Below are 12,800 nucleotides of genomic sequence, written 5' to 3' on the forward strand. Positions count from 1 at the left end.
GCCGCCAAAAAGCAAAACCAAAACAAGACAATATGTCAAAACACACAGAGTTATTTAAAGATTAAAAAACTCATATAGCTTTATTTTTCATAGCACAAATATGTCTCAGTTACATTTAGCTACTATACAAAGAATAATAAAATAGCACCTGGAAAATTTTTTGTGGGTTATAAAGAATCTTGACTCCTTTAACTTCCTTATTTTCTCTCCATCACTAAGCAAAGAAAACAGAGTGCTCCCACTCCCACTCCTTCAGCCTATCGGGTCACCAGGGGCCTGACTTTCATGCGAACAATCTTGAGGGAATAATCTGCTCCTCTAAAGGGGACCCAGACCACTCCATTCTCTATCTCATAAAGACTGTTGTTTCTTGGGTCATAGGAGCCCCCAGGGTAGTAGATGCCATTGAGATTGGCTGCTTGGCAGTTGTTGTACCACCATCCTCCTCCGTAGACTTCCGCACAGTTCTCTTCCCAGTGGTCTGCATCCCTGTCAAAGGTGCTGAACTGCATGCTATTGTGAGAAGTGTACTCTGTCCCTTCCTCTACAGAACCCTCAATCAGAGCATCACCGGCAGTGCCCTCATAGGAGGAGACCTGCAGGGCATAGCCTTCGGCTTCAGAGCCTACCCGGAAGTGATATTCTGCATAAGCTTCTTTCCCAGTCCAGTCCTCCAATTCAATCCTAAGGACAGAGCTTCTCTGGGTTAGTAAATGAAGATATTCATTGCCTAGCCAGAATTCTCCTTCCCCCTCGTTATCCAGGCTTCCGAAACCTTTCTTGTAGTCTTGCCAGGTCCGGTTAAAATTCAGTGATCCATCCGTTCTTTGCTGGATCAAAAGCCATCCTCCCAAACTGGTCTCTTGATCACAATAAACAGAAAAAATCCTACTGGATCCTGGTAGCTTGATATTGAAAATACCACTTTGGGCACCTGAAGGGTGTGTTTGGAGGACATCATCACAGTCTAAAAAAAAAATTAAGCTGGTTGGAGGAAGTTACTCTCATTTTACTTTATAAAGATAGGCATGGCCCAGATTAAAGAAGACAAATACAGCTTCCTTTTTTTCCCCTTCCCTCCCTTCCTTCCTTCCTTCCTTCCTTCCTTCCTTCCTTCCTTCCTTCCTTCCTTCCTTCCTTCCTTCCTTCCTTCCTTCTTTCCTTCCTTGCCTCCATGGGGAAAGAATGCATTTACATTGGGATAGAACTTCGGCAATTGAGGGGCATTTATACCTACAAATTGCAAAGGGGATTTTCCTAAAATGGATTTGGATTTTTACTTGCACACACTGACTAACAGCAAGTAACCAACAAAGGTAGCCAGGTATCAATTAATACTAATACAACTTGTCTTTAACCTATCTAAATGTCAGCTGAGACACACAGTAAACACATGATTAATCAATTGAGTGACAAATTCCAGTGGCACACATTTTGAATGGTGAGAGAAACTAGTTAAACAAACTCAAAATTGAGTTTCAGAAATATTCATTCATTTAACATGTATTTATTGAGTGATGACTCTCTGCACTGTTAGGCATTTGGGAATACAGAGATGATACAATGGACAAAGTCCCTGCCCCCATGGAACTTACAGTCTAGCACACAAACAAAAAAACCATATACAAGTGCAATTTCAAGGTTAGAAAAGAAGTGCAAGGTACCATGGGAGCACTTTGCAGAAATAATTAACTTAGTCTAGGGGGTCAGGGAAGGCTTCCCCAAAGGAGAAGTGTAGATACCTCTGGAAGGGCGTGATTTAGCATGGCCTCTTTTGGTGGTATGTCCTCCTGTGAGGTCTTCAAGATCTCCTTCACTTCCAGCCTCATCTGCCATTTTACGGCTCTTGGATGCAAGTGCGGAGCCTCCTCTGCTGAAAGTTGTTGTACTAGTTACAACTTGTTTGCTGTGACTTGAAGTTTTACCACCGGGAGGGAACTCAGGTACACCAAAGTAATGAGAGTCTTCCAAGTCGGTGAAGATGCCAGATTCTGAGTGCATAGAGTGGGTCTTACCATCAAACTCTTTGAACATAGGTGTGAGTACACTTGACAGTGTTTTTCCAGTCGAGGCAGTGTCAAAGAAAAGAGCTTCATCGGCGTGCCTGCGGCGGAAATCATCCAGGCTACCTATGTCAGAAAAAGTACCCAGTGTGCCTAAATCGACTGCACCACCACAGTCAGAGCCGTCTTCAGACTGCACCACTTCTTTGGTCACTTCTTTGCGACCATCAGCACCTATCACAGTCTTAGTAATGACTTTAGAGCATGAATGACGTGTGGTGGGTTTGCCACTAGAGGTTACCCTCTCATTACCAATCAAGAGCTCTTTATCCCCTGTAGAAGTGACCAGTTTACCTGTGTGGTACTCTTTCTTTGTCCCTGAACTTACACTTCCTGATACCTCTTCAAATTCACCCCAGTCTGGGTTGGTAGGCCTAGTGTTTCCATAGCCTGAGCTATCTGGCCTAAAACTTCCAGGCCCAGAGCTCCCAGAGCTCCAACTTCCAGTACTACCAGATCCAGAGCTTCCAGGATTCCAACTTCCAGCAGTACTGCCAGATCCAGAGCTGCCAGGATTCCAACTTCCAGCAGTACTGCCAGATCCAGAGGTGCCAGGATTCCAACTTCCAGCAGTACTGCCAGATCCAGAGGTGCCAGGATTCCAACTTCCAGCAGTACTGCCAGATCCAGAGGTGCCAGGATTCCAACTTCCAGCAGTACTGCCAGATCCGGAGCTGCCAGGATTCCAACTTCCAGCAGTACTGCCAGATCCGGAACTGCCAGGATTCCAACTTCCAGAACTTCCAGGTCCAGGTTTCCTGGGGCTTTCTGTCTCTATTCCTGTTCCATGAGATGTAGAGTCTCCTGGGGCATTCCCCGGTCTATCAGGCCTCTCTAACACCATTCTCATCTGCTGCATTTCTGTTAATGCCCTCCACTCTGGAGGGGCCTTCTGAAGCTGGCTCTTGAACTCTCCAGGGACCAAGTCTGGAACTGGGCTCATTTTTATCAGAGGTAAGTATTGCCTATCTCTAGAGGGAAGTAAGTCTTTGGCAATGACCTGTTCAAGTTGCTTCTGCTGATCTTCATAGTCCTTTAGATTTACTTCACGAGATAAAGCCCTACTGCATGACCCTTTGCAAGATCGGATCTTAATATCAATGTCCACCTAGAGAGGGAGGGAGAAAAATAAAGAGAAAAGGTAAATAAACCGTGTATATTGAGTTCCTTGTAGTTTATTTTTTGGAGACTGGTTTCCTTCCTTTGACTTGGAGACTTACCAATCAATACTCTTTGCTTTACATTTATGTAGCATCCCCAATGGAAGAGAGGTTGGGTATTGCAAGGCTAGCCAGGATAAGCAATGAGAGCTATTTGGATTCACCTTAGACTTTGAATCAAAAGGAAGATGTTATTTCCTCTGAAACGAAGCACTAATCAAGGGATCCTCAGAGAAACTGAGGCTGAAGACTTAGAGACATGGAAGAGGCTTTGGAGTCAGACAGACGGGAACTGAACATTTGCTTTTGAAACTTACTGTCTGTGTGCCCTTGAAAAATTTGCTTAATAATTCTGAACTTTTTTCTTCATCTGTAGAGTGGGGAAAATTATAGGTACTTTTAGGTAGATAATGTATATAACACTTTTCTTTGCATGTAGTAGGCATTCAGTGCATGACTATTGACTTCCTTCTCCTTGATGTTCAAAAACAAGAACATCTGGTGTCAAAGTCATATGCTTACCTCCAGTCGTTTCATATCTACTAGCTGAGCCCTGACATTCTTCTGCAGAAGCTGGATAAGCTGTACTTTTTCTATGACTTTGCGCTTCAGGACCTCAATTTTGCTTCTCAGATCTTCTGACACTTGGTTATATGTATTATCATTGTCTGAAATAGAAAATATGAGTATTGAAGTAGCTGCTGAATGATTCGCTTGTAATAGCTGGAAAATAAAAAAGAAAAGAAAACTTGGTTATAAATATTTTCAGTATTTTATTTTGGTTATAGTTTGTCCTCTGGACATTTAATCTGTGAGTTTAAAACTTATTAGGCATTTGATTTTTGGACAATATTATGTCTTGAAGTCATCCATGGATGCCAGTTAAGATGTCCTACTAGTTATTATTATTATTATTATTATTATCATTATTATTGTTCTTTTGCTGCTGGCTGGTATGGGGATCTGAATATTTTACCTTGGTGTTATCAGCACCACATCTTATAAGTAATTATTAATCTAAATAAATACAGAAGAAATTTCCTTGGAATTCTAAAGGTGTAATTAGGAGATAAAATAATTAGTTTGATCATAATCCGGTTATTTTATTATATCCTCAATTGGGGAAAATCCTCAACTGCATTTTCTTACTGAGGAGTTTTTCTTCCTATCTGTAGATTTGAAATTGTCGCTAAGCTTTTTTGGGTAAACAGTATCACTCACTTGCTAACTAGTGTTGCACCATTAACATTAAATTAGTCAAGTTTCTCCTGAAGAAATAGTCAAAGCCAGTCTTCAGGAACTGGACCCTCTAGACTCACTGCCCATGCCCAGGTTGGATGCAATATTTCCTGACCCTAATGAATGTCCTATGAGAAATATATAGCATGGCTCTATAGTTTAAGTTTTAAACATCTACATAATCAGCTCAATGGAGTCTAGGGGTTGAAATCCCAGCTTTGGGCATTTGAGCAAGTCTCTTGACCTTTCATTTCATCTACTCCAAGGGTCTGGCCCAGCTTACTTTCAGTATATACACTTGAAAAGAACACACTTAAATTCTTGTCTTCAACCCAAAATTCTGACTTACTTTGTGACCTTAAACAATCTAAGCTAACCTCTTTTAATTTGTAAAAATAATAAAAACAAGCCCCTCCTTAAAAGTCAGGGATATCATGGAGGCATGTGTTTCTTCAGTACATACTTTGGAATAAAATCCCAGTAGCTATAGCAGATGTCATGTTTCCTTAAGATTTTTGTTGTTGTTTTTGCTATAAAGTCAAAGCACTAAATATGCAATACTTACTATTGTCTTTAGCAAAGTCCCCTCTCAATATTTCCATTATATTCCTGGACAATGAATTAGAATCCTTATTGTTCTTCTGATAATCAAATAGTAAATTTTTGAGCTTATTTATTCTGTTTGTAAAATCTTGATTGACTTCATCAATCAACCCTTTCATCCTGCAGCCAGAAGGGCATTTGTGGTTCTGAAAGTGGAGGGGGAAAATTACATTAAGTGTCTTTCTCTTGGATCCAGAACAATTTTGCAAGTTTCCATGTTTCTCTACCCCATTTCTTTAGATCATCTGTAGAGGCTTAACAGTAGTTAGGAGGACTAGTTAGAGGTCATAGAGAAATTCTGGAATGAGGGTTCACTTGACAATAAATTATTTCTGACAAAATCTTGAGACCTCAATACTCAGGTTCCTAGTATTTGCTTGAGCATGCAACTAAAATCCAGTCTGTTCATCTCATTAATGAGCCACAGTTGGGAAGGTAATTCAACAGTGCTCTTGGGACTAGGTCCCTTTTCATCTGTTGTCTTTAACTTGGCATGTAAAGAGCTATTAGATTATTTCCCACTGGAAAATGTTTCTGGGACCAACAGGGTCAGCCTGTGGGCCCTTTTAGCACCACGGGGAAGGAATCTCCTGCTCCCCAGTCTCCCTACTTACCCAGTCTTCATCAGAGCAGAAGGGCCAGTCTGTCTCTTTGCAGGCAGATTGGTGTCTTTCTACAATTCTTGGGCCACGCACGCCACCTCCTTCAGCTATAAAGTCACCTTCACCAGTATCTGCAGTCTTTAAAGATTCATTCACACACACAAAAGAGAGCAACAACATTAGCTGGAAGAGAAGGAGACACTGCCATGCCTACAAGTCCCAAGGAAGAAAAGATACTGTCACAGAGACTAACGAGCTCAGCTTTGGGGCCTCCACAAGCTTCAGGTTATCTTTGAATGAAAATCCTAATATTCATTTTATGGTGTTGTTATAAGAATTAAAGGACATAAGGTGTACAAATTTCTGAACTGTTTTTGAACTAAATAAGCATTTGAAAAATGTCATGAATTTTAAAGGACCCAGTATAAAAGGAAAATTATTTGAATCAACAAACTTAGTTAAATTTTACCTTTTCATTTTCATTATGACTACAGAAAGAAAAATAATTGAAAATTCAACGAGTTCTTTCTCCTGTAATTCCTGCTTTGATAGGAAAAAACCCACATTATTTTTAACTTAATGTTTCTCTCCTTCAAGTTTCTACCATAACCTTTAGAGATGGGTACATAAGTATATACTGAAGACACAAATGTGGCCAATTCAGAATTGGAAAAGCTTTTTAGTTTACTCATCCATGCAATAATTTCTTTTTATTTTGAATGAAAAAAAAAGTAGGATGAAATCAAAAATAATGGTCAGTTACTAACAACTTTTTTGAACACCTTATAAATACAAATACAGATTTAAAAAATTTCTTATTGAGAACCAAGAGGTAAAATAGGATATAAACAATTCTTCTAACAAGACTTTATATCCTAATGAATGAGAATGGCTTTTAGATTTTAACTGTTTTTGTTCTATACCACCAACTTACAAGGATTTTGCCATGACTATTTAAACCTAAAGTAGTTTACTCTTATAATTAGATGACATTTGCAGTTTCATTCTAATTTTTTTAAAAATACCCTTCTAACAATAATAATTCAAGAAATCAAGAACAATGTGTTTAAATGAAGAAGTATAATCCTTTTGTCTACGAAATGAAATAATAAATTCAAACATATCTCAGAATAAAATAATATAAAAACAAAAATAAGCAAAATTGAATATTTATGCCAATAGGGAGACAGAAGAAGTACTTGAAGCCTATGCCTTATCCAAAATATCACTTTAGCAAATTTTAGTTTCATTTCTCATAAATACTTTTACTTATTATTATATCATAAAGGGGAGAGTTAAGTTAGAAAACCCTCTTTAGTTTTTTATGTTTACCATCTGACATTAGGGCTTATAAGTGGTAAAGGGCAAAAATTAAATTGGAATAATTCGCTTCCTGGGTAAGTTACCGAGAGGTAACTGAGTTCCTTGAACATATTTGTCATGTTTTTATAAAACCAGAATGTTTAAGAAGCCGTGTTGAATGAAGTTTCTCGTTTTTTATGTATTTAGAGCCAAATTCTAGAAATTATTGCAATTTTTAAAAGTTATCTTAAAAGAATACAATTACTTACAAAAAGCATATTGCCTCATCAACTAATCTCTTTTGATTTTGCAATATGTTTCCAAAGATTACTCATTTGTTTGTATGTTTTGTCTTGGAAGAAACACAAAAACAACCTTTCAGAAAAACTGTGCTGAAACCAAACATTCTGCTTGTTATTTCCTGTTATTTGCAAGAATAGCAAGAAATTAAGAATTAGAGGAAAAAAATCTTATTATAGAATTTTTTTCTATGAACTGTTATGATAAAGCCTCATGGCTTTATAGCAACAATGATGGCAAAAAGAATTCTTGCCTTTTTGAAAAAAACTAACCAAAACAAAACGATGTGGTAAGTCTGAATGCCAGATGTTAAATCTTCCCTTGTGAATTTGTCCACCTTGGTCTGCTAAGATCTCACCTGTGGGGACGTTATACCCTGTACTCTTGAAGTGTCAAGCCCATGTAGGAGCATGCCTCCCTTGGATGGAGCTTATATGTCAAGACATAGACCTGGTAGGCTCAGACCTCCAGGCTCTTTGTGAAATAAATACCAGAAAGAAACTGAGAAGAGAAAATAAAGGGGACCATACCCATCCTGTGCCCAGCACACTCAGGACCAGGCAGATGATCCTCATGGAAAACATCTTTTTTGAGAGTAGGACTGGATCATGAGCTGAGAGAGAGGAAGGTTGCCTCCACTTCCAGTTCCCATCCTACTTAAATCTGCAGGAGGTTTGGCTAATCATTACCTTTGTCTGTTTGGACAGTCAATGCTCTCTCTACATCCTTCACTCCTTCTGTAATGTCGGTGTCCCAGAAATTCTTGCTTAATTCCCATCAGCTTGTTTGCTTCCGATAAGCTGTTGCAAAGTAACATTTGATTCTTCAGCCAGCAGTTAGGGGAAGATCCCACATTCCAGGTATAGGGGGACTTTGAAAACAAAAAGAGGACGTAGGAGCACATACCCATATTCCCATACTCGAAGGAACGTGGAGGGTGGCTGAGGTAGGCTAGCTGTAACCCCCTGTGAAGGAGAGATTTAGCAAATGACATTTCACTTTATGTTGGAATTAGGGTTGGGTGATGTGACCTGTAAAAAATGACTTTGGTGATAGATTGGCCCAGAAGGCCTTCTATAAACTTATTTGGAACAGATTATTTTCCTCTATCCAAAATGATTGAGACAGCAGCCCCAGGAGCCAAACACCCCGGGTTCATAATCCCAGCTACACCATTTCCCAGCTCTGTGCTCTTGGACAAGTTACTTTACCTCTTTATGCCATTTTCATTTTAAAAATGGGGATAGTGACAACCCGCTACACATGGTTTTATGAAGCGGGTTTCCGTAGTGTAGTGGTTATCACGTTCGCCTAACACATGGTTTTATGAAGAATGAATGAGTTAATCTTTGTAAAGGCCTCAGAGCAATGGTTACCACAGAGTGGGTACTCAGTAAGTGTTAACAATTGCTGGAGAGCATAAAGTGCCATGAAAAATACCATTTCTTTCCTGTTTCTGTGCCTTTTGACATTCTAATTTACTTCCCCTGCTCTTCATATCAAACTTCTCCTTGGCTCAATAAAACTATCATATAATCCAGCAATCTCACTTCTGAGTACAGGAGTATTTCCAAAGGAAGTGAAATCAGGATCTTGAAGAGATATCTATCTGCACTCCCATGTTCATTGCAGCATTCCTTACAGTAGCCAAGATATAGAGACAACCGAAATGTCCCTTGGTAGATGAGTTGGTAAAGAAAATGTGGTATGTCAGTACACTGGAATATTATTCAGCCTTTAAAATGAAGGAAATGCTGCTATTTTCAGACAACATGGATGAACCTGGAAGGCATTATGTTTAGTGAAATAAGCCAGAGAAAGACAAATACTGCATGCTCTTACTTACATGTGGAATCTAAAATAGTCAAAACAGAAGAAGAGAGTAGAATGATGGTTGCCAGGGGCTGGGAGGTGGGGGAAATGGAAAGATGTTGGTCAAAGGGTATAATGTTTCAGTTAGTATTCAGTAAGATGAATAAGTTCCGGAAATCTAATGTACAGCATGGTGACTATAGTTAACAATATTGTGTGGTTGAAATTTGCTATGAGGGTAGATCTCAAGTCTTAACACACACACACACACACACACACACACGTTAAGTATGTGAAGGGATGCGTATGCTAATTACCTTGATTGTAGTGTTCATTTCACAATGTATATGCATATTAAAACATCAAGTTGTACACTTTAAACATGGACTTTTTTATTTGTCAATTATTTTGAGCTTCAATAAAGCTAAAAAAATCTTTAGATTTCCTAGACTTAGAAGATTAAAAAAACAAAAACAACAAAACAGGGCCCCCAGTTAAATTTGAATTCATGACATATTTCGGTATAAGTATATCTCATGCAATATTTGGGTCACACTTCTACTAAATTTTGTGTTGTTTCTTACCTGAAGTTCCATCAGTAAGTTATCTGGCAATCTTACCTTGCTTGCCTCGTATTCTGCTTCCTACGTGAAGCCAGTCCTGTTAACGGTAATAGCTAACATTTGAGTGTTCAGTAAGTGCTGGACACTTGGCTAGACATTTTATAGGCCACCTGGTTTAATCTCCCCAATGAAAAGCAATCCCTTGCTCTATATTCCTTAGATCATGAACCCCCAGTGTCATTTATCGTTGTGGGAGTGTTGTCCATCTCCTCTACCGGATCCTAAACTTGAGAACTGAGGTATTTTGTGGGTCTTTATACGCTCCCCCAAAGGTGCGGGCCCTCGGGGAGCAAGCGAGCTTGAGTGGGCTCCGCCGTCGCGCAGGGGACCCGCGGCCGCCTCAGGCGTGCAGGCGCCACGCTCGCTCAGACGCACGGAAGCCGCGGTGCGAGGCAACGCCTCCCTCACCGCTTGTCTGATGAAGCTCGCTCCTGAGGCGGCTCTCCGGGATTCCTACCGGCAGCGGCACAGCTCAGAGGGCCTGAGAGCCCCGTCCGGGTTCTAGAGGGCAACGTTTCCACGGAGAGCGGGGTGAGCCTCCCCACAGTGAGACAGGAAGGCGCGGCCTGTCTCCTCAACACGTTTCCCGAGGGCCCTGGCAAGCGCCCTCTCGTGAGGTGAACATGGTGGCTCCCAGAGTGTAGCCTGGTGGGCTTCAGGTGAGTTGGTGGGACATAACCTGACTGAAAGGGAATGAACAGAATACCATGTGATTGAATGCCACCACTCTGGCGGCGTGTCCGGACGTTTCGAGGACGCCCCGCGATCCCTGCCTTCATCCGGGCCTCTGCAGACCGCGCCACCCGAGGGTCCTCTGAGCGCCTACTGCAGAGCAGCCGCCCTGGCGCCTCATCCCATTACCCCGCTTTGTTTTTCTTCATACTGCTGTGTCACTGCTGGACAATATGTATTTGGGGGCTCATTTGTATATTTTATGTCTTTCCCTCACTAAGCTCATGAGGCCAAGGCACACTGCCTAGTACCATGCCAGGCAGTACATGTTGGAGAAATGGAAGGCTGTCACAGCACGGTGGCAGCACAGGATGGGGGAGGGACACGGGCTTTGTGGAGAGTGAGATCTGGATTCCAGCTAAGTGACATGGTTAAACTAGTTGAACTCTCTGAGTTGGTTTACCTATCTGTAAAATGGGTTGACAATATTTATCTTGCAGGATTGTTGTGAGGATTATATAAAGTGGCATATATAAAATGCTGGACATACACAGTAGGAGCCCCAGAAACAGTAGTTTTTATTATTCCTAGAATGTTCCAATGCCCCACAATAGAATGCTCTCTTGTTATGTCTAGTGCCAGAATTCCCTAACTAGGCACTTTTGTGGGGCATCCTACCGGCCTGGCACTGCCGGCTGAGCACCAGGAGGGGCTCCCCCATGAACGAGCTGTATTGTAAGCTATAGAGGAGAAGGTTTTGGTTAGAAAGCCATGCAGATTAACAGGCAACAAATAATACGAGGAGTATCATTTTTCTAAAGACGTGACAATAAGGATATCTTTACAAGTGAAAAAGTGGGGAAAAAGTGTAAGAAACTTTCAGTTGCTTAAACGACAACCTGCTATGTATTGCCTTTACCCCAAAGATGACTATTTTCTATATCCTATTTTCCTTAGCTCTAATGAGAGAGATGTTTAATTGTCTTCTTGAATTAATATAATATTCCACAAGTTATAAATCTTTAAATGCAGGAATTTACACGTTTGTTATTCCATAACATCTGGCAGGACTGGAATCGTTTTTATTAGTATGGTGTATAATACATACAGAAAGAATAAAAGTTTTACAGCTGTAACTATGTTTCAGTTTTAAACTATATCTACTATCACAACTTATGCATGAAGAGTAAAATACATGGCCAGTCATCTAGATATTTGCCATTGTATAAATGCAACTTAAAAATGCAAAAGAAAGCAAAACAACAGCTTTCTTTTGGAAAATGGAGTATTATCTGTCCCTGGGCTACATCCTAGAAAAAGAGGGGAACAACCCATTCTTTGCCAATTAATTATATTTATTTATTTATTTTAATTGATCAATATACAATGTAGTTGATTTTCTTGTCTCTTTACCAATTCCTCCTTTCCCCCTCTCCTTACCTCCCTCCCCCATCAACATCATATCTATTCACTTACCTTAACCAGTTCAAGGAATTATGGTAATTATTGTGTCATCTTCCCTCCCCACCCCCTGTTTGTTTGTTTATATATGTATTTATTTATTTTTATTAGTTCCCACAAATAAGTGAGAACATGTGGTATTTCTCTTTCTGTGCCTGGCTTATTTCACTTAATATAATTTTCTATAAGTCCATCCATGTTCCTGCAAATGGTAGTATTTCATTCTTTTTTACAGCAGAGTAAGTATTCCATTGTGTATATATACCACATTTTCCTTATCCACTCATCTGATGATGGGTATTTAGGCTGGTTCCAACTCTGGCTATTGTAAATAGCGCTGCAATAAACATGGGAGTACATCCCATTGACATGATGATTTCCATTCTTCTGGGTATATGCCCAGCAGTGGGATAGCTGGGTCATATGGTAGATCAATCTGTAATTGTTTGAGGAACATCCATACTATTTTCCATAAAGACTGTACCATTTTGCAGTCCCACCAACAGTGTAGGAGTGTTCCGTTTTCTCCACCAGCATTTATTATTCTAGGTCTTTTGGATATTAGCCATCCTAACTGGAGTGAGATGATGTCTCAAAGTGGTTTTGATTTGCATTTCCTGAATGCTGAGTGATGTTGAGTGTTTTTTCATGTGTAGGAGGGCCATTCGTATATTTCCTTTGAGAACTGCCTATTTAGCTCCTTTGCCCATTTTTTAATTGGGTTACATGTTTTTTTACTTTTAAGTTGTTTGAATTCCTTGTATATTCTGGATATTGATCCTTTGTCGGATGTATATTTTGCAAATATTTTCTCCCACTCTGTTGATTGTCTTTTCGCTCTGTTGTTTCTTTTGCTTTTTAGTTTGATATAATCCCAGTTGTTTATTTTTCCTTTAGTTGCCTGTGATTTTGGGGTCATATTCATAACGCCTATGCCCAATCCTACTTCCTGAAGTGTTTCCC

General features: G+C 40.1%; 1 protein-coding gene across 1 annotated transcript; it reads right to left on the reverse strand.

Annotated features, from left to right (window-relative positions):
• Positions 1–257: 257 nt before the first annotated feature.
• FGA (fibrinogen alpha chain) lies at positions 258–7,853 on the reverse strand. The gene is made up of 6 exons (XM_063107743.1): positions 7,800–7,853; positions 5,680–5,805; positions 5,028–5,211; positions 3,746–3,891; positions 1,743–3,171; positions 258–967 (listed from the first exon to the last, which is right to left on the reverse strand). Exons 1-6 carry the CDS (start codon positions 7,851–7,853, stop codon positions 258–260), a joined length of 2,649 nt encoding a protein of 882 aa, XP_062963813.1.
• Between the last annotated feature and the right edge of the window lie 4,947 nt (positions 7,854–12,800).

Source organism: Cynocephalus volans, chromosome 9, assembly GCF_027409185.1.
Source record: "Cynocephalus volans isolate mCynVol1 chromosome 9, mCynVol1.pri, whole genome shotgun sequence".
Classification (NCBI taxonomy): domain Eukaryota; kingdom Metazoa; phylum Chordata; class Mammalia; order Dermoptera; family Cynocephalidae; genus Cynocephalus; species Cynocephalus volans.

Excerpts from the sequence above, each read along its gene's own strand:
- FGA (XM_063107743.1), bottom strand. The coding sequence starts at position 7,853 with ATGTTTTCCATGAGGATCATCTGCCTGGTCCTGAGTGTGCTGGGCACA. Across the intron at positions 3,892-5,027 it reads GGACTTTGCTAAAGACAATA|ACAATGATAATACATATAAC; the intron begins GTAAGTATTGCA and ends TTTCTATTTCAG. Across the intron at positions 968-1,742 it reads TAAATCACGCCCTTCCAGAG|ACTGTGATGATGTCCTCCAA; the intron begins GTATCTACACTT and ends TTTTTTTTTTAG.